Genomic DNA, 22,281 nt, shown 5'->3' with positions numbered 1-22,281 from the left:
CTTGTGTGTCCTGTGAAAGAGAAGGATCTGACAGTCTTGGCTCCCATCCCCTAAAGAAGCCACAGACAGCCGGAGCTAGGCAGCAGCTGCTCTCTTAGAGGGGGCCGGTGTTTCAAGTTCGCCACAGGCCCTACCACTCCCTAACGCCTTACACGCAGTCTGCTTCCCTCTGGAAGCTACCAGGGCCCTGTAGATGCTGGAATTTGTAACCCCCGTGCATTATATTGAATAATGGCCCCCAAAGGTATCTGGGGTCTCATCCCTGGAGTCTGCGAGTGTTACCTTTTACGGCGAAAGGGAAACATTGCAGATGCAATTGAATTAAGGATCTGGAGATAGGGAGATTGTCTTGGATTCACCTGGAAGACCCTAAATATAACCACAAGTGTCCTTAAAAGGGGGAGCAGAAGGAGATTTGGCTACAGAAGACAAGAAGGCAAAGGGACGACAGAAACGGAGATTAGAATGGTGGGACCCTTAGCCAAGGGATACAAGCAGCCACCAGAATACGGAAGAGGCAAGAAACATTCCTCCCCTGGGACCTCCAGAAGGAGACAGCCCTGCTGATATCTTGATTTTAGCCCCATCAGACTCATTTTGGCGTCCAGCCTCCAGATATGGAGGAGAATAAGCTGCTGTTGTTTTAGCCAATAAGCCGGTGGTGAGTTTGGTACCACAGCAGGACGAAGCTAAGCCACTCGGCCCACAAGTGAATCAACAAATGCTCTGAGTGCCCAGAACACAGCAGCAGGCCCTACCATCTGGGAGCTTAGAGGAGAGGACAGAATGACAATGACAACAGAGCATGATCTGAGCCAGGGAAGGGAAAGCTTCTGTGAACTCAGGGAACATACCTGCAGAGCTTCTAACCCAGGCCTGGAGATTCCAGGGGAGACTGTTCTCCAGTTTCATTTACAGGGAACATGCATGCGTCCATCTTTGTTGGGCAGAGGAACTCCAGCATGGCTTGGAGGGGCGCTGAGGCCAGGGGGCATGGGGGGTGGGGGCCGGGGGCCAGCCCCAGGGGGCCAGCCCCAGGGGGCCAGGGGACTCTTACCTTGCATGCTGGATGAACTGGGTCGCTTTCTCGGCATATTTCTGTGCCAGGCCACTCAGGTTCACAGGCTGCTCCACGATGTTGAGGTTTTCATAGAGAGGAAGGGCTACATCAGTGTAACAATCCCTCTCAAGGTTCCTGTGTGGAAACCACAGACGGTATTCTTTTCCACCACCTACGTAGCCGCGGTGTCGAACAAGATGCTTTTATGCAGCAATGCACATGAATACAAAACACTTAATAACCTGGCCCCAGATGATTTTTCCCATCTGCCATTTCCTCCAGTGGAAAACCAATAAAATACTTTCTTCCCTTTCCTTCTAACAGAGATTTATGCTCCTCGGACAAGCCTGGCCACTTTGCAAAGCTCACAAAGACATCCGTGAGCTACAGACGTCATTACTCCCATGTTGCTGCAAGAGAAGCTGAGGTCCAAAGAAACTAACTTACTCAAGCGGGGTCCCAAGGCCAACCAATAGCCGCCATCCCTGGCTCTTTCTGCCGACCTCCCTAAATGATGACTTCTGTCTACGGGGCGCAATGCTGGGTGCTTTCCTAGGTCAACCATCCAGACTTGACATGACCTGACGGCTGACCGTAACCCAGGTGGCTGGGGACAGTTTATACATTTCAAACCATGTTTGGGGGATTTGGAGAAGCTTTAGCCACTGGAAAAAGTGGGAGTCAGACCAGTTATATCTCCTGGAAAAAACCAAACTCAGCCCACGGTCTTAAGAGCTGGAGATGAATCTGACCCGTGAAGGCCCCCACATGAGTGGCTGAGTAATGACTTTGGCCATGACCCGTGGGTGAGTTACCTAAGTTCTCAGAGCCCCAACTCTCCTTATCTGAAGCATGCCCCTGCCCTCTGATGAGGTCCTGGAAGGACGAAAGAAGACAGTGAGCATTAGCACTCTGCCCGCTGCCCAGCATACGAGCACTCCACCAACACTTAGCCCTCCGCCGTGGCCGCCACAGAGCAGAAGCTCAGAACCATGGCGGGGGGGACATGGGGGGGCAAAGGAGGGGACGGGAGGCATCTCAGGGAGGGAAACTGTCCTCGTAGGGCAGGGAAGGACTGGAAAGAGAAGAAAATCCCCCATCACACCTAGATGCATACACTCCCCTTCCAAAAGCTTAGGAGACAAGGTCAGACTGGGGTAAATAATCAAGGGCCACTATTTTTGGAAAAGGGAAGAAGGATTATCACCGTACTAGGCATCATAACGCTAACTTCACCGTCCGTGTCAAGTTTTTCAGGTTGTTATGACTTGGGGCAACTCCACCGTCACCTACAATCTCTCCCCTTCCCCCACCCCTACTAAGCCGACCCTTTTTTTTCCTCTTTGATTTAGCATGGATTTAAAGGGGCCTGGATGACATATGGCAGGCCACGATATGGCCAGGTGTGCCCACAGCGGCCCACGGGCTGTAGCTGGTAGGGAGGGCAACGAGACAAGCTATAACTTCACTTCTCCCATTGCCACATGCACGCGAATCCCCTGTGCAGCCGGTGAAAACGCAGACCCATACCTGGGGCCTGGGGGGAGCAGGGGTCTGAAATTCTGCTTTTCTTTTTTTTTTTTTTTTTAAGACTTTATTTATTTATTTGACAGAGGGAGACACAGCGAGAGAGGGAACACAAGCAGGGGGAGTGGGAGAGGGAGAAGCAGGCTTCCTGCCGAGCAGGACCCTGGGATCATGACCTGAGCCGAAGGCAGACGCTTAACGACAGAGCCACCCAGGCGCCCCAAAATCCTGCTTTTCTAACAAGCACGCAGGTGATAACCACGCTGCTGGGCCGGCGACCACAGTCTGAGTAGCACGTGGGCTCTGGACTCAGAGGGACCCCGACTGAGATCATCACCTCTACCTCTTACAGCTGCAGGGTGACCTGGGCAAGCGGGTCCCTTCCTGTACCTTTACAGGTTCCTCATTCTAAAATCAGGATAAATACCTGCCTCACACAGTGGTCATGCGGATTGCAGATAAGCATGGAGAGTGCCTAGACTGGAACAATCCTCAATACGTGGCCATTATTATACTGACTATTGTGTTATTAATGAGCCAGCGGAGACTTGCCTTCCCCAGTGGCTCCGACACCTGTAACCTTATAAATAACCACAGCGCACGGGCTGAGCAACCAGAGCACCTGGTGTGTGCTGCTTTATTGCCTGAATAAAGTTTAGCACCTTTTTCGGATAATAAAGGCACTGCATGCTCACTGCAGAATATTTGGAAAATACAAGGAGAAAGAAAGAAGAAATGAAAACCCCTCAGTCCCGCAACCGGAGGGAATGCACAGTTAGCACTTCAGCTTATTTCCTTTGAGTCCCGCTCAGTAGGGCTGTGAAGGTATGGATACGGAGGTAGCTAAGAGCACCTTGCTGATGGCTTGTTTCCTGCTTCTTTCACATACTAGTATGTCCTGAGCATCTCCCCATTTCAGGGAAGAGGATTTTCAAGCATCCTGTGGAGTGACGGCATGGCATTTCGAAGCCAGAATGCTGGCTTCTTTGCCAGGGGAGGAGGGCGACGAAGCTTGTAAGGAGCCCTGTGTGTTTTCTCCCTCTCTCTGTCCCGCTTATGTCCAGTGTCTAGGCCGGGCGAGTGGCCCGGCAGCGAAGGCAGCAGGCAGAGGTGGAGCAAGGCCCCACCTGGGTAAGTCCAAGGCAGCACCAGCCTCTTCCCAGGTGAGCTAAACAATAAAATAATTTTGTTGACCTCACCTTTGCTAAAGGTTTTCTTATACTGCATGCGAATAATGCATTCAAATTTGCACTAAACATACTCTTTTTTTACTGGCTTAGCTGTCTCCTGTGGCCTTCCTCATTTACTCCTAATGGACTACACCCTGGGGACCTCACTTTGCTCTGGAGCCCACTGCCAGTTGCTTGGATGGGATTACCTTGCTGGTCGATGGCCCCGTGGACACGCTGGACAAGGAGGGTGGTTGCAGCCCGGGGTATCCGTGCAGCCCATATCATGGCTGTATGGGATTCCAAAGTAGTAACCAAAACCTGGAAGGGAAGCAACCGGTGAGCACCCCCACTTGGCTTCTGTTCTATGAGCCTGCATTCTTACACCCAGGACAAAAATTTAATTTTCCATGATTTAATACTGCAGCGCTATGGAGTATGCAATTAAAAGAGGATTTGATTAATATCCCTTTGTAGTATGCAAAGAAAACACTTTGCTGGGTTCTGGCTGTAAGACTAGATTTGCAAAACGTCTTGGGATTAGAGTTAACCCAGAGTGGGAGGAAACGGAGAGAAGTATTGCACAACTACCGTCCCCAGGGCACTTATGAACACATTCAATAAGTAGGTGGTGAAAATCAAGTACATGAATGGCACTGTAAGGAATAAAATAGACTGCCCTCAAGGGCCCGAAGGGGACGTAAGAGATAGAGATTAAACTATAAGAGGTCTGGATGAGGGTAATGGAGTTCCAGGACAGTGCGCCTCGGCAAGGGTACAAGCAACAGGAGGGGATACAAATGAACTCGGAGATAGGAATCAAGAAACCTCGAAGTGCCCAAGCCAGCAGGTTTTTTGAGACCATCTGGTCCAGGGACACAAATGTATGGCAGGTGCTCTCTCTTCTCAGTCCCAATGGCAGACACCACAAATCCAAAATGGCACCACTTCCTGCTGAGCAGGATCCAGTCTCAGGATCCATTCCCCACACCAGCACAGGTCTCCAGAAATATGCACGCAAGGTGTCAACACCCCAATCTAGTTCAACCTCCTCATTTGTCAAGAGGAAACATCACCAGGTGGGAAAAGTATGTTCTGTGGTCATTTTTAGTGGAATAGCCAGGTCTTCACTTCCTTCACCTGCCACTCTTCACAAAGCACATATGCAAGATGCCAGGGAAGTCCAATTGAGAAACGGGGCACAAGGGAAGAAAGGGGGAGGAAGGAGCACCAGAGAGGAGGAAGGAGTGGCACAGGGTGTTGGCCGGTGGGAGCCCGAGGCTGAAGGCTGGTTGCAGGCTGATTCTCTAGAAACCGTTCCCCAAATGCAAATATCTTCAGACGCTTACGTTCCCCCATGTCTAGGAGAGAGCACTGTGGCCTCTTTCCATGGAGCTAGAGGGAGATATTGGGGCGGAGTGGGGAGGCGGAGAAGTCTACAAAATAGTCAGAGAACCACCTTTAAGGAAAAGGCCACCCATTTGCTTGTAAAATAGCAGGAGCAGCTGGGATGCAAGCGCCAGGGAGGGACTGGGGAGAAGCCTGAGCAGCTGAGATAATGATAAATCACTTTCAAGAGAAAGCCTGTGGGTCCCCATCTGAAATGGGAGAGGCCGGTCGGGGGATAGCAGAAGCAAAAACCACAACTTTGGAAAGCCATCAATAATTCAGTGAATTGGACATTCAGAGAACGCACCAATCAGCAAACTGATTTTCAGATAATTGGCTCAGGCAGCTTGACCTTGGCCTATTCCCCAAGGTCAGAGAGTCAAAAGTCTGAAGCAGTGAACAGCGGCAGGAAGAAGGTAAGGGGGAGGCTCTCTGCTCCTCCCCGTTCGACAGACAGCCGCGTATTCTGGTGCAGTGCCAGCCGCGTCCCTGACACACGATGGTGAAGGTCAGAGTGAACGGATTTGGCCGTATTGGGCGCCTGGTCACCAGGGCTGCTTTTAACTCTGGCAAAGTGGATATTGTCGCCATCAGTGATCCCTTCATTGACCTCAACTACATGGTCTACATGTTCCAGTATGATTCCACCCATGGCAAATGCCACGGTACAGTCAAGGCTGAGAACGGGAAGCTTGTCATCAATGGAAAGTCCATCTCCATCTTCCAGGAGCGAGATCCCGCCAACATCAAATGGGGTGATGCTGGTGCTGAGTATGTTGTGGAGTCCACTGGGGTCTTCACCACCATGGAGAAGGCTGGGCTCACTTGAAGGGTGGGGCCAAGAGGGTCATCATCTCTGCTCCCTCTGCCCATGCCCCCACGTTCGTGATGTGTGTGAACCATGAGAAGTATGACAACTCCCTCAAGATTGTCAGCAATGCCTCCTACACCACCAACTGCTTGGCTCCTCTGGCCAAGGTCATCCATGACAACTTCGGCATCGTGGAGGGACTCATGACCACCGTCCATGCCATCACTGCCACCCAGAAGACCGTGGACGGTCCCTCTGGGAAGCTGTGGCGCAACGGCCGAGGGGCTGCCCAGAACATCATCCCTGCTTCCACTGGTGCTGCCAAGGCTGTGGGCAAGGTCATCCCTGAGCTGAACGGGAAGCTCACTGGCATGGCCTTCCTTGTCCCCACCCCCAACGCGCCCGTTGTGGATCTGACCTGCTGCCTGGAAAAAGCTGCCAAATACAACGACATCAAGAAGGTGGTGAAGCAAGTGTCAGAGGGCCCCCTCAAGGGCATCCTGGGGTACACTGAGGACCAGGTTGTCTCCTGCGACTTCAACAGTGACACCCACTCCTCCACCTTCGATGCCGGGGCTGGCATTGCTCTCAACGACCACTTTGTCAAGCTCATTTCCTGGTATGACAATGAATTCGGCTACAGTAACCTGGTGGTGGACCTTATGGTCCACATGGCCTCCAAGGAGTAAGAGCCCCCTGGACCACCAGCCCCAGCGAGAGCAAGAGGAAGAGAGAGGCCCTCAGCTGCTGGGGAGTCCCTGCCCCAACTTATCCCGCAAAACACTGAGAATCTCCCGACCTCCACCATTTCCATCCCAGACCCCCTGAAGAAGGGGAGGGGCTTGGGGAGCCCTACCTTGTCATGTACCATCAATAAAGTATCCTGTACCCAGCCAAAAAAAAAAAGAAGGTAAGGGGGAGCATCTCCTGTTTGGGTTTATGGCCTCCTTCCGTGAACCCACTGGACAATTTTTACTTCTTACCACACTGGACATGTCTGGAACTCCCAGGGGCCAAATGTTTCCTGAGACGTGGACACCGAGGGGCTCATGATGAGAAAGCCAAAAGGGCTAGCAGACACCAAGGCGGGGGGGGGGGGGCAGGAAAGACGCCAGGAGAGAAGAATGTGGACCCATGGGAGCCCTAGGTCCCCCAAATGCACCTCAGTGACGCTATGAATGAAGATGTCCTAATTCAGAAGGGGTATCTCCCTGAAGCAGGATGGCTTGAGCACTAGTGGAATCCTTTTACATCAAGATCTTTACCTTCTGTCTCCCAGGTAACAAGTCCCCCAAAGAATTCTTACCACGGAAGTTGGGGTGATAAGAGCCATGGTGTCCGAGATGCCATTTGCCTGCAGGAAAGCAAGAGAGAGACTTTCAGAGGAATCCCCACGGGTCTCCCAGTGCCTCTGGGGAGCTGAGCACATACGCAGTCCTCCACCCGTGTTGCCCTTTGCAGAGGACAAGCAAAGAGAGGATGCAAATGCTGTGTGAAAGTCAAGCCTCACTCTCTGGGACTGAGAGGGAGCCCACAGGGACACAGAAAGCAAGGATGACTCAGGACCTACGCAGGAAAGCACACAGAAAAAAGGAAGGCAAGCCTTTACTGGGGGCCCAGAGACGCCAGCAGGCTGAGCTTCTGCCCCTCAAAGAGGGTTCAGTGCCCACAGCAACCGCACGCTGCCCATTGCACCTGCGCTGCCCTCCCGTGCCCTGCAGGGGCCCGGAGGACAAGCAAGGGCCCCAGACAGCCTTGGAGATGCCCGGTTCCCTCCTGGCTTCGTCATCTTCCTCTCTGGCCACGCTCAGCAGCCCACGGAGGCTGGACGAAGACCACCTCCCCCTTCCCAGGGCTGACCCTGGGAAGAGACGCCCGCCTGGACGTGCACGGCTGCTTCTCGCTCTGCACATGTGTTTGGTGCGGGAGAATGGGCGATGTGCGGTGGAAGCTCTGACCATGTTTGAACTCTCGGACCTGCTCATTCCACTCTGAGGAGTAAAGACCCCAGGGAAACCACCCACGAGGCAAGGGGCAGAGAAAAGAATGCGGTCCAAAGATCTAAACAGTGCCAGCACTGAAAAGCATGTAAGGGAAAGAAAGAAACGAGCAACAGTGAGAGGATGGCCAAGTAAATTATTTACATGGCCTCGACAAAACACTACCAAACTACCTTTTAGAGACAAATGCATGTAGGAAAAGGTAATAATCAGGGAATCCAGGGAAAGGGCAGATGAACGTCTATTATTCCCTTTTTGCAACTGCTCTGTAGGTTTGCGAAAAAATGTAATATAAAGCAGAGGGAAACGGATTAGGCACTATGTGGAATGCTTGGATTAAGCATTACATGGAAATCCAAAATTATATTAAAGTGTTTAAGTTATTTCTAAAATTATTAAAAGTATTGCAAATATGTAAAACTGTATTACATAGAAATATAAAATAACAGGAAAGGGGTTCAAAGGAGGACCAAGGGGTATGTATGCCGGTGGTAAAAACACATGGCGGTGGACCAATGTTAGAAGCGAAGTGTGGGTGGGGCAAAGGGGCTTGATATTCCCTGGTGGGGTTTTTATTTTTCCCGTAAGCATGCTTATAGGGAGTTCATGATGTCAATACATGGATGCGGCTGAACATCCTCTCTCTAACATGCAATGAACGGTGAGGGGGAAAGGGGGGGCAGCTGAACGGTTAATATATAATCAGTGGCTCCCTTGGAGTTCAAAGGCATGAAGAGGGGAGGGCAAGCGAGATCCAGCTCAGCTCAGGAAGAACCCGGCCCTCTGCTGCCTCATGAAACTTGAGAGTCAGAGAGCCCCAGGGGCCAAACCCTTCCCAGCTGTGAGCATGACTCGGACGCAAGTGATGGGGCCGCCAAGCGTACTCAGCCCACCGTGGGGGCTTCACAGTGAATATACCTCGGGGTACGGGCAGAAAGGGAATGAAAAGACAGGATCCTAATCTGGACCTCCTCCCACTGGGGCTTGCCCTCCTGGGACAATGAATGCTAAGCTCCAGTTTGACCTGCTCTAAAAGCATGTCGGGCTCCTCGACCCAGAGGAGGAGGCGGGGCCGACACCTGAACCTGGAGCCTCCAGGCACCAATAACACCCTTCCTCACCACTTCACGAACGCATGGTGGAGGGAGGCAGGAATTCCACTGGACCCAGCTCTTGCGAAGGCAGAGTAACAAGCACCTGCAGCCCGAGGCTGCTGTTGGCACTGCTGCGTTGCCTTGGCCTCTGAGGGGAGGACCAGCAGTGAAGCAAAGCATCGGAGCGAGGCTGGGCAGTCACACCTGTCTGGACGCATCCGCTCCGGGGTAGGCAGCACTGAACCCGTCCCCTCACCTGGCGGAAACTCGGTTTCCTCACACACATAATGGGGGAAATCATCCCCTCGGAACGCATCTCCGGACCCTAATGCGAATAAACAGCCCAGGGCCAGGCAGGTAGGAAACACTGAATAAGAGGTGCCTACAGAAATAAAAGGAAAAAAAGCTGCGTACCTACCCTGCACCCCTGCCCGCACTCACCCAGCTAAGAGAACCCTGGTTTTGTTCCGGGATCAGAGACGCGTGCCCCAATCCGAGTCCTGAGCCCAGTCTCCCAGCCTTCCTTGCGGCGGGGCGTGGCCACACAAATCCACCAATAAGAGGTAAGTGCATTTCCGCACCGAGGGGTGGGCGTGTCCGAGAGAAGATTTGTTTTCCCGGTGGACGTGAATAAATGAGGCCCGTGCACCCTCTCCTCTGTTTTTCCTTCCTTGAAGGCGAATTATGGTGAATGGGACTGAAGCCGCGCTCTTGCAGCCAAGAAGCAACAGGCACGAGGACAAAAGCTACTTGTACTATGGATAGCGGAGCAGAAAAAGAGAAATGGTTTCCTGGAGCCGCCGAGCCAATGAAAGCAATCACTCACCTCTCAGCTTATTATAACGGGAGGAAAATAGCTCCATATATGGTTTAGTTCCCTGGTAGGGTCTTTTCAGTGACTTAGAGCTCAAAAAGCTTTCCGACCTTATACAGCAGGAAATAAACAAAAAGCAGACGGGAGCAGAAGAGGTGGCAGCATGCTGGGGCTACACAAACACAAGGCAGGCACCGCAGGAAGTGCTGTGGGAGATGGGGGTCCCCCGGCTGCGGGGCTCCAGTGGTACCTATCATCCCAGTGACGTAGCCAGCTTGCTGCAGCACCTCCGCCAACGTGGTCTCGTTGAGCGGCAGACCCCCCACAGAGGTGACCGCAAAGTTGTGCGTGACTCCATTGCGAAGGCCAAGCCGGCCGGTGAGCAGGGAGGCCCGAGAGGGCGAGCAGGTGGAGGAAGCTGCGTGGAAATCCACAAACCTGCACAGAAAGAAAAGGGATTGGGCTCCTTCCATCCACAGATAGCCAAACCAAGAGAAGTTCAATTCCTACCCAGTTCCCAGGACGCCAGTGCTGGGAAAAGCTCAAAGACGACCCCTTGAACGGACAGGTTAGGAAAATGAAGCTCAGCGAGGTAATGCAACTAATTCAGGGTCACACAGCTCATGCAGACTGGTTTGATCTGGTATATTTGGTGGATCTTCTTTATCCGAAAATTCCATATTTCGAATTCATCGACTCACTGAAACCCAACTGTATCTCCAAAATCAATACTCATGGTTTTGAACGGTCACTCATGGACATTCCAAGATGTTCTAAAACTTTGTGTTTCCCCACATGCACATCCCTACCTGAGGTTGACGAAGGTGACCTTGTTTTGGCTCTCATACAGTGAGCAAATGTCCTTTCCACAGTCTACTGAATGCTATAGTTTTTGCATTTTTGTGCTTTCTGTTGGTGATTTTGATGTTTAAAATGGCCCACACACATAAGGCTGAGGGCTGGCTACTTCAGCCTAATAGAGACGTGATGTGCCTTATGGAGAAAATACAAGTGTTAGATTAGCGTCATTCAGGAATGAGTTACAGGGCTGTTGGCCATATGAGCTCGACGTTAATAAATCAAAAACTATATTAAAGAAGATGTTTTTAAACAGAAACACACATAAAACAAGGTTCCGTGCTGATCTGTTGACAAAAACGTAACCAGAGGCTTACAGGAACCGAACTCTATCGATCTGGTAGGAACAAGTGTTCAGTATTCCTTAATTCAGTGTTCTCCGTGACTTTATAGAGTAACTACTGCCAGTAACAAGAACCAGCTATATATATTACACATGACTGGATGCTCAATCTTTTTTTCTGGACACTGTGGAGAAATATAAAAGAAGTCTAGCCATTTTCCTGCCATCAGGAATGTGATTAAACTTCATGTCACTAACATAAATGGGGCAACCGACCTTGTGTGTCTCCTGATAGTATGATACGAAGTTGATCTCATCGAGGATTCTTGTCAAGAACATTTAACCTGAATCTAATCAGACCTCTGGACCTAATTTCCAGGTTATAGGAAATGTAGCTAATAGAAGAACAAATTAAATGACACCACAAGGAAATAATCTAACAAACCATTCTACACATCCTATGACAACTGGTGTAGTTCTTCAAAAAGTCAATATCCGAGGGAAAAATGGGATGGAGGGGGGATATTCTCTACTAAAGAGACAAACCAAATGTAATACATGATCCTTGACTGAATCCCAGTTCAAACATGCTAACAGCACAATTGGGGGCTAATTAGGGAAATTTAATATGGACTGGATATAAGATGACATTGGGTGATCATTGTCCATTTTCTTGATTATGGCCATGTAGAAGAATGTTTTTGTTCTTTTCTTTTTCTTCCAGTTGTATTGGCATATACATTGTATTCACTGAAGGTATACAACATAATGATCTGATACACGTATATATTGGGAAATGATCACCACAATAAGTTTGATGAATGTCTATCACTTCCCATAACTATGATTTTTCTTTCTTGTGATGAGGATTTTAAGATCTCCTCTCTTAGGGACTTCCAAACATACAATACAGTATGGTTAACTAGTCACCATGCTGTGTATCACATGCATAGAGACTACTTATCTCATGATGAGGAGTTTGTACCTTTTGACCCCCTTCATTCATTTCCCCCCCGCACCCCACCCCCACCCCTGGCAACCGCCAATCATTCTCTGCATCTGTGAGTTTGGTTTTTTTAGATTCCACATTTACATGAGATCATATAATACTTGTCTTTGTCTATCTGATTCCCTTTACCTAGTATACTGTCCACAGCCATGTTGTCACACATGGCAGGATTTCCTTCTTTTTTACAGATGAATAATCTTCTGTTGTCTATGTATACCACATTCTTATTACATTAGGAATATTTTGTTATTACATTAAGGAAGTTATTACATTAAGAACGGTTTTATTCTCAAGAGATACATGCTATGGTGTTTATAATAAAAGAGCATGTCTGCACTCTTCAAATGACTCAGGAAAAACACCACCACCTTATTTACAGATAGTACAAACAAAAATGGCAAAATGTTAATAATGGTGGAGTATACTGGTGTTTGACTATTCTTTTCACTTTCTTTTATGTTTGAGATTTTTTAATATTAAAGGTTAATAATTAATGTTTAATATTATAAGTTTCAAAAGGATGACAACCCGGAGTCTAGAATGAGCAGGGCAGTGGCAGGATGGGTGGCCGGCCTGAGCAGGAGGGTAGGGAAGGTAGGGAGGGGCAGCTTAAAGTACAGCTCGGCGTGTCGGAACCACGCGTGTCCAGGGTGCCTGGAGCCGGGTCCCCCTGCTAAGCCGCCACCCTGGGCAGAGCGAAGCCCAAGGTCCGGTGGGGTAAGGGCCTGGCCCACAGATGCCAGGTCAGCAGAGCCAAGCAGGGCTTGGTGGCTCGCCCCTCCTCTCCGCATCTGACCCATCCTCACCCAGCAGCCGAGGGCAGGCCTTAAAGTGCCCCCTCTGACCACTGCTTAATGAATGAAATGATTGCGCTCTGCTCCCTCATGGCCCACCTTTTGGGCTTCTCCTTCCCTCCCCGCCGTGCGCACCAGCACACAGTCTTCGTCCAGGTCTGCAAAACGCCCGCTCCTTCCCAAGGTCAGCCTCCCCCTGGCACACTCTCCCCGATCTTCGCATGGGCTTTCCTCCCCGCCTCGGTTTTCCTGCAAGGGGGCCACTTCTGTCCTCTAATCAGGCACCCCCGGGGCATACTTGGTAGCACTGACCCCAACTCCAATTATCTGGTATGTCTTTGTGTCCTTTCATTCTGGGCCATCCTCCATCCATGCAAGCTCCCTGTGAGGGGGAAGAGGGCTTGGCCTACGTTGCTCATTGCTTGCTGCTCGCTGCTTATCTCCAGCTCCTAAAACAGGACTCTATAAATACAGGGGGAAGGGAGAGGAGAGGATGGGGGGAGGGGGAGGGGTCTTTCCTTCCCAGCAACTTCATTGAAAATGTAACCAAACCTCAAAATAAGCATCATTGGGAAGTGTGATGGGGGGCAGGGGGGCTCGCTGAGCACATTCACCAAAAGTTGTAAAGCTAACGTGCAGGCACGGAGGTTGCAAGCATAAGCATCACGCTGTGAAGCGTCACAATGTGAAGAGATAGGACATCAGGGGACCCACGGGAAAGCAACGGGATGAGGTCACAGAGAGAAGTGCCTGTTTAGACACTCCCTTCCCACACACCGCAGAGCCTGGCTCACCACCTGCCCCCTACATTAGGGCCTCAGGTCTCCACCATAACCCCACACCTGGACGGTGATGGCCCCCAAACCAACTGAAAGCAGCTCTAGACCAAGACTGGCCACTTGCCCAGGGGAGTCCACCCAGGGCCGTGCTTCCTGGCGGGGGGGGGGGTGGGGGGGTGGGCGCGGGCTTAGGGCAGCCTGGGGACATTTCCTTGTTTTCTGTGTTCTCCCAGAGGCCAGCCTGGGGCAAGAAAAGGGGGAAATGCATACAAATCCCTGCTTCTCTGAGCACACAATTCTTGCAGAAGACGTGTTTAAAAGGGACTCCACCAGCAGCCTCTCTCCTGCTGGCTGCCAGGTCCAACTGGACTAAAGAAAGCCCCAGGAGTCTGTAATGTTTCCACACCCCTCCAAGACGCCCTGGGGAGCTCCCCGCAGCCTGCTCACAGTGGACAGGGAGGGCCCTGAACACCCTGCCCTTCACACTGACCTTGGCATTTGCAGGGGTGATGGCCCTGGAGGGCAGTCAGGACTGCAACGCGGGTCAGCAACACAGTGGTTTCCTCCTCTCTTGTTCCTTTCCCTTTCTCTCTCTCTCTCTCTTTTAAAGATTTTATTTATTTGTTTGTCAGAGAGAGAGAGAGAGAGAGAGAGCACACAAGCAGGGGGAGTGGGAGAGGGAGAAGCAGACTCTCCGCTGAGCAGGGAGCCCGACGCGGGGCTCGATCCCAGGGCCCCAGGATCATGACCTGAGCCGAAGACAGATGCTTAACGAACTGAGCCACCCAGGCGCCCCTTTCTCTCTCAAGCCTAGGGATTATAACGAAAAACTTTTAACCTCTTACAAACTAATGACCAGGTGACCCAGCGATTCCACCACCAGGACTCGGATGCCCCACAAGAAGTGGAATCAGGGACTCAAACATGTACTGCCACGTTCATAGTCACAGCTGCATTATGCCCCATGGCTGAAAGGTGGAGGGGGCACAGTTGGCTATCTGCGGGCGGGTGGACAGACAAAATGTGGCCCATCCACACGCTGGGATACTGTTCATCCACGAAAGGGAACAAAGAAGCAATGACACCTGCTACAACATGGACGAACCCTGAAAACATGAGTTTAAGAAGCCCATCACAAAAGGCCATATATTGTACAGTTCCCTTTATATGAAATGCCCCAAGTCAGTAAATCCACAGAGATGGAAAACAGAGGCTGGAGGGAGGAGGGGCTTCGTGGGTATGGGGTTTCCTTTTAGGATGATGAAAATATTTTGAAACTGGATAGGGATAGTAGTTGTAAATATCACTGAGTCGTTCACTTTATTTTTTTAAAGATTTTTATTTATTTATTTGAGAGAATGAGATAGAGAGAGAGCATGAGAGGGGAGAGGGTCAGAGGGAGAAGCAGACTCCCTGCTGAGCAGGGAGCCCGATGCGGGACTCGATCCCGGGACTCCAGGACCATGACCTGAGCCGAAGGCAGTTGCTTAACCAACTGAGCCACCCAGGCGCCCAAGTCGTTCACTTTAAAATGGTTAATTGGGGGGCACCTGGGTGGCTCAGTCGGTTGAGCGTTTGCCTTCGGCTCAGGTCATGATCTCAGGGTCCTGGGGTAAGGTCCCACATCAATGGATCAGGCTCCCTGCTCAGCAGAGGGTCTGCTTCTCTCTCTGCCCTTCCCCCGGCTTGTGCTCTCTCTCTCTCTCTCTCAAATAAATAAATAAAATCTTTAAAAAAAATAAACTGGTTAATTTTATGTCATGAGAATTTCACTTCAATTAAAAAAACAATCCAAATCTTACAGACAAAGAGGAAAATGCCAGATTCTGGCTGAACAGACCCACGAAGCTAGGTGTCAGGTCTGCAGTTCTTCAGATGGGAAAATACTCATTTATAACCCAGGTGGTGATCTGTCATTTCATTCAATTTAGTCCCAAACTAATGATAAAGCAGCAAGCAGGGGCAGATCTGTGACAGATGCTGAGGAAGGACAGAAACAGTCCCCGTCCTCAGTGACCTTACAGTCTAGTTTCTGAACAAAAGCCTTACAGGTCATTTCTACTTTCCTAGGAACGGTTACACCCACGTACTTAGCACTAACTTTGGGCACGGCCCTTTACGAGGGTTAACGCATTTAACACGGCAGCCCCAGGATGCGCTGTTGTAAGCACTGCCGGTATAGATGGGGAGACTGAGGCAGCAGGACCCACGGCTGGACACGGTACAATGCCTTGTTCCCCAGGCACTCTGCTCCGTGCCGGCCCCCAGCCTTACACGGCACAGCTAGGTTTCCACGGGCAGTCTTTAAACTCAGGCCCATCCAATTCCAAATCCCCTGTGTGTGCCACGTAACCACACTGCCTCCATTAAGAAGTCCAGAGCGTGTCTGGAAAGCCGAAGCGAAGGGGCTGGGAGTGCCCACTCCACGGGCCTGACTTCGGAGGACACCCACCCCGAGAGACAGAGCGAGGTTTTTAAGCAGAGAAGAAACGTGCCCAGTCCCTCAGACTCAGGGGAAGGGAGGCAGAACAGGGCGGTGGCCCAAGAAGAAATTTCAAGGCTTCACCCAAAGACTGGTGTGGGCCACACACACATGCACACGTGCGTGCACAGGCACACACATCTCCAAATGCAGCTGGCTGTGAAATGAGAGAATTGCTAACTGGGCATCAGAAAAGCTCCTTGAAATAACATGACAAAACCCTGATATGATCAGTCCAGGTTTGGCCCCGGATCCTCCCATCCTGAAAACCTTTAAGAGAAAAACCAGACACCTGAACATCTGGCCTCCGTGGAGTCCTGCCTGAAAACAAGAGACCACACTCACCAGCTTTGACATCTCTTGAGCAAGCCATGCTTCTGGGAATTCATGTTTCCAGAAAGACGAGTTCTGCACGGGGCTTCCTCGGCTCCAGACATCCTCAGCCCACACCAGCGGGTTCCCCACAGCCTCCCCTCCAGAGAACTCACCCCGAAGATGGCTACACAGGTGCTGAGTGAGGCCTTTCTGCAGGCCTCAGGGAGCCCAGGGGCTCTGGCTTCCCACCCTCCCACACAACATTCCTTCCTGACCCTCAGTCCCCTGGGGCTGGAAGACGCATTCCGGCTTTCCCTGCCCCAATCCCTATGTGCCCATTTCCCAGGCACGGGCTTCTCCAAAGCACCCCTACCTGCCAGACATCCTGGGGCCCCAAGGGTCCTGAATGGCACAGGCAGCCAGCAACTCCCACTCCTCAAATTCCAAGCCAAGTTCCACCTTGCAGATCACACTGTTGCTCCCAAGACAGACACTCATCTCCGCCAGGCCTTTTCTGTTCTCTTCCTCCCAAGATTGAAGCTCGTGACCCTCGCAGCCCCACTTCTAAATATCCGTCCCTTGTAATAATTCTTATCGCTCACAGCTCCTGCGTATCAAGCACTTACTACAACCCAGGCACTTGACATCCATAGCAGGTGTGAGCTTCTGTTAACCCTGGATTCATCCGTTCTGTAAGCTCTGTGCAGGCCGGCCCAGGCTTGTTGGTGCCATCTATTTACTACAACAGAACCAGCTGCACAATTCGCAGGACCCTGTGCAAAAGAAAACAAGGGAGCCCTTGCTCAGAATTTACTAAGCACTTCAAGATGGCAATGACAGAGCTTTAAACCAAGGGCAGGGCCCTCCTAAAGCACGGGGCCGTGTGTGCCTGCACAGGGCACACGCCCATAGAGCCGGCCCTGCCCAGCCACATCAGTTCAGTCTAGGACCCCAGTCGTCCCTTGGCCCACCGGGCTTCCCAGAGCAAGAAGATAAAGGCCCACCAGTCTTGGGCCCCAGACGTCGCTCCCATGGGGTACGTGTTGTGTCCTCTGCCAGTCTCTGCAAGTTTAGCTGGTTCTGCACACCCGCTCCTCCCCTTCCAGTCTTCCCTATGTCAGGAAATAGTACTGCCTCTCACTCGGCTACTCAGTCCAAAGGAGTCATCTTGATTCCTCTCTTCCCTCCCCCTCCACAGCCAAACTATTAGCACGCTCCTGAGAAGACTCCACTTCCAAATATCCAGAATCTATCCATTTCTCTCCATCTACCTGCTAACATCCTCGTCCAAGCTACTATCATCTTGCACCCAGACTACCACCGTAGTCCATATTATAGTCTCCCCAGGGCCGCCATGTTGTATAACCCCAGGGGATGCCATTCACGCTGTTGTCCGGAGTTGAGCAGTGCACCATCTGTCCAGCTGTATGTGGCCACCCTGCTCCCCACTTCCATTCCTGCTCCCAATTCCCCCTCCCTCCCACCCCCATTTGCCATGGGGCAGCCAAAGTAATCTCAAAAACTGCTTTTCAGCTAACATTCATTTCTGGCCGGAAGCCCTCTCATGGGTTCTCACCACAATCTAAGTAATTCCCAAGTCATTATGGTGGCCACCAGGCCCTCCATCATTGCTGCCCAGCTCGGGCACTGGAGCCCACAGAAAGGGCCAAATGGGCCACAGGCTTTCCAAGATCGGGTTCCTCTCAGTCCCAGGAACAGCCAGATGGGGCCCCAGGCAACTGGAGGCCCAGGGCAGTCTTACCCCAGCCGGGTGTGTGCTCTGCCCAATTCCAGGGAAAAGCAGTCCTCTGAGAGCACAACGCGGAGATAGCCCTTGGGGTCGGGCGCCCAGCTGGTCACCTCCAACCCCGGGGAGCCTCAGTGGAGATCAGCCAGCCGCAGCAGAGCTTGCTGGGGGAGCTACGGGGAGGAACGCACGGCCCTTTCCAGTGGGCTGCTCACACTTTAGTAGAAGTGTTAGGACATGTGGATTAAAAGACAAAGCCCCATAAGAGAAATACAAAGCAAGCACTGTGGGAGGCAGAGTGATAGGAAGGGTAAACGTGGACAAACGAGGGTGTGTTAAATCCCAGCCTCCACTCCCTCCAGTGTGAGACTAGACAGGTAACTTCATGTTGGCCTCAGTATCTTCCTCTGCAAAATGGGCGTAACACCACCTGCTTCACCAGCTTATTTGAGGGATTCGGTGGGATGATGTGCACAAAGCACCTAACAGAGCTCCAGGTAGAGAGCAGGCTTTTAAAAACTCACGGTAGTCAAGGTAATTGGTGCCATGACTCGCTACATGGGGGAAGAGAGAACATTCCAGGTATGCAGGAGAGCACTGCCCTGGGCACCAATGGGTGGGACTCGGGGGAGGTGTGGCCCTTGGCTCCTGCTCACACTCCCCAGGCATCACCGTCCCTGCCACACGCATGTCACACGTCACCCCGGCCTCAGTGCGCACAGCACCAAGCTCAGCATCCTCCCTCTAAGACCCCTGTGTCTACCTTCCTCCTGGTAAACCCGGCTGGGACTGAGACATCATCTTCAAGTCCTTCTTTGCCACTTCCCACCTCCTTCAGCTCCTCCCACTCCCAACAATGCCACCCAGGATGTATATAGTCGTTGTCCCTCGCCCAGATCACTTCAGTGACCCTCCAAGATGCCAGGCTCACTCGCCCCAGCCCATGCTAGCAAGCAGACCAGTAGTGGGTCATGCTAACCCTGGACCCCAAGTCTTCAGTGACTTCCTTCTGCGTGGCCTCAATAACCCAACAGGCTCTGGCTCAACCTACCTCTTCAACCTTCTGAGTCCCTGCTACCTGACGTGGGTGGAACTGTGTCCCCCCAAAAGATAGGCTGAAGTTCTAACCCCCGTCCCTCAGAATGTGACCTTGTTGGGAAATAGGGTCACTGGGGATGTGAGCGGTTAAGGTGAGGTCATGCTGGGTTAGGGCGAGTCCTTCACCTCCTAGGACTGGTACCCCGATAAGAAGAGGAGAGAGACAGCGAGGAGCACGCCACAAGAAGACACAGAGACGCACAGAGGGAAGGTGGTCACACGATGACAAAGGCAAGGGATGGACACCGCCATGAGCTGAGGAATGCCAGGGGCTACCAGAAACTGGAAGAGGCAAGGAAGGAAAATATCCTAGAGGAAACACGGCTCTGCCAACATCTTCATTTATCGCTTCTGCGGCTGTTATAGGATAGGAGCCCAGAATGTCACAGTGAACAACATCAAACCCTGCCCTCAAGTCGCCCGAAGTTCAGTAAGGGAGGTGGACAATCCCAGCGTGTGAGAGAGCTCCAAGAACAGTAAGCACAGGGTGTTCTGGAAGCATGCAAGGTGTGCATACATGCGTGTTGAGGAAACAAGCACTTCTCAAAAGAAGCTACACGTAAGCTGAGACCTAAAGTATAAATAGGCATTAGCTTTATGTTTGTCTTATCATAATAAAAATAGCTGCCATTTATCAAGGGACTACCACCCCGATCGTATTGCATGTACGATTTCAAATGCCTAGGATTCCCATTTTACAGATAAGGGAGGTGAGGCAGAGAGAGTTTAAGCAGCTTTCCCAAGACCGTGCAGCTGGTATGGGTGCAGATGCACCTTACTCTGTCCAGTCACTGTGCCGTAGGCAAGACCGTACAACCCTATATTTGGGAAACGACAGAATTAGAACTTGAACCCAGGCCTGCCCAACCAAAATCCCATGCTCTTTTTACTCCCTTTACACCTGAGAGAAGGCTGGCCGGAACTGGGCCAATCCAGAGGTCAGTAAGATAAATCCAGAGGAAACTACCTAAGATAGGTGACTAGTCTTGGGCTAGGGAGGTCCTGAGACTCACCTCTGGTGGTGTCAGCCCCAAGAGCCTGACTCACATCCACACAAACCATGTGAGCCTAAGAGAGACACCGGAATGCCTGTCTCCAAACTAGCTCCAGGGATGAGGGCAGGAACCACAGTGTCAGAGGGATCAACAAGTTTCCTTCCTGGGCATGAATTACAGGGGAAATCAGAATCCAAAGTTTGCCTTGGTAAGCATGGAGTTAATTAATGCTAAGAGAATTCTAATGGATCACAGAAAAATCCTTGAGTTTGCTAAACTTAGGGAAATTCCGTCCTCTGTGGACCAAGCATTGTCAGTGGGTCTGGGCTGCACAAAGGCTGTTGACCACAATTTTCTTCCCTGGCACTCGGAACTGAAAGCCCTAAACTCTATATGGTGGTATTTGCAGGTGGGGGCTTTGAGAGGTAATTGGTTTTAGTTGTGTTCACAAGGGTAGAGTCCCTATGATAGGATTAGTGTTTATATAAGAGGAAGAGACCAGACATCTCTCTCTCCCCCCTCCATGTGACACATAGGGAGAAGGGGGCCATCTGCAGCCAGGAAGAGGGTCCTCAGCAGAACCCAACCACGCTAGCAACCTGATCTTGGACTTCCTAGCCTCCAGAACAGTGAAAAATAATTCCCATTGTTTAAGCCACCCCTTCTATTGTATAGTAGCCCCAGGGGACCAGTACACATGGGCAGAGCCCAAAACGCATTGCCTAGATGTTGTCCCTGCTTGCCTGTCTTTCACGACCATCCTGGGGACAGGCTCTCCGTGAACACACACCACCTCCCTCGTGGGAACAGCTTTCATGCATTTCTACGGCATGTGGAACTTCAAGTTCCTCCCCAGACTGTGGGTTCTGTGAGGACAGGGTCGGAGTTGCAAGAGCAGCTCCAAACAGTGTGCCTTGGTGACATGGAGCCACTCCAGCAAAATCTGGTGGGCGAGGAAACAAAACTTGAAGAGCTCATTTGGTTGGAAAACATACATTCGTCTGTTTTGCCCAAAATCGCTCAAGCTGATGCTCTTGAGGGTTCACTTCTTTCCCCACCTGTGTGAAAGTTCACATAGCTTAATGCTCAGAAACAATCTTCTCTCCCTTATTTCCAAGTCTCTGGGGAGCCCTGACTGTACCCTCACCACACCGCCCCCCAACAAAACCCTCACAACAAACACCCCATGCGGCCCAGTGAACTGACCTGCCCGTCACCTTTCCTCTCTCCCAGCCTCTGTCTCTGTTCGGCTGAGACTAATTAATAAGTGATAAAATGGTCTTGCTATTTGGAAAGCTCCTTTTGTTTTCTCCCAAATCTATCTGGGCAGGCTCAGGCCAGTTCACCAACAGGGGTCCTAATTAAAGTCTGAAAATACATTGTAAAGGCAAGCTAGAAGTAGAGAGCCAGACATTACAGCAGCCTGTTCAGAGGAAAATCAACGCAAATTAAGCCACAGCCAGACAGAAACCAAAGCAACTTGCCATCACATAAATTATGTGTATTAGAATCAGAAAACCTTGGTGCTGGAAACGCTGCCCCGGAAGGCCCTGGAGAGACATAACATTGTGAAGTTGAGCATGTCCAGCCTTCACTTATGAGGAATTTAAAATAGATGATAGGCTCTTCTGTGGTCACTCTCTCAATTGCTGTGTACCTGGAATAAGGGCTATCTTTGTTCCATTCATAATAGAAAGTCTTGGAGGCAGAAATAGGTTTCAAAAATTATTTGCCGTGGCCTTTGTGTGTAGACGGATGGGAGCGGGAGGTGAGGACTGGAGAAACACGCTAGTAGGACTCACCAACACAGCTTGGCCTCCATGTTGCCTTCTGTTAAATGGGAAGACCGCCAAGTCGGCACTCAGAAAGTTGTCAGGTGGGGTCACTGAGGTAACCGATACGCAGGCCCTTTGCAAACTACACACAAATGTGGCAGCGAAGAGTAAACCTGGTGTGTTTTACTCATCATCCATCCATCCATCCATCCATCCATCCATCCATCCACTCATACTCTTGTTCTATGCAAAAAAAAGATTCCTGGCAGCTGAGCTGGGTAT

At 51.1% G+C, this 22,281-nt stretch overlaps 1 protein-coding gene and 1 pseudogene across 1 annotated transcript in view; one reads left to right on the top strand and one right to left on the bottom strand.

Moving 5' to 3' along the window:
* Nucleotides 1-22,281, bottom strand: part of ARSG (arylsulfatase G) — a 101,252-nt gene that overhangs the window by 33,161 nt on the left and 45,810 nt on the right. Inside the window, 4 exon segments of the mRNA XM_027568381.2 lie at nucleotides 1,058-1,195; nucleotides 3,966-4,077; nucleotides 7,263-7,310; nucleotides 10,115-10,302. Of these exon segments, the coding sequence (XP_027424182.2) occupies nucleotides 1,058-1,195; nucleotides 3,966-4,077; nucleotides 7,263-7,310; nucleotides 10,115-10,302 (486 nt within the window).
* Nucleotides 5,608-6,756, top strand: LOC113908212 (annotated as a pseudogene).

The sequence above is a fragment of the Zalophus californianus genome, chromosome 16, assembly GCF_009762305.2.
Source record: "Zalophus californianus isolate mZalCal1 chromosome 16, mZalCal1.pri.v2, whole genome shotgun sequence".
Classification (NCBI taxonomy): domain Eukaryota; kingdom Metazoa; phylum Chordata; class Mammalia; order Carnivora; family Otariidae; genus Zalophus; species Zalophus californianus.
This window is presented reverse-complemented; position numbering and strand designations above follow the sequence as displayed.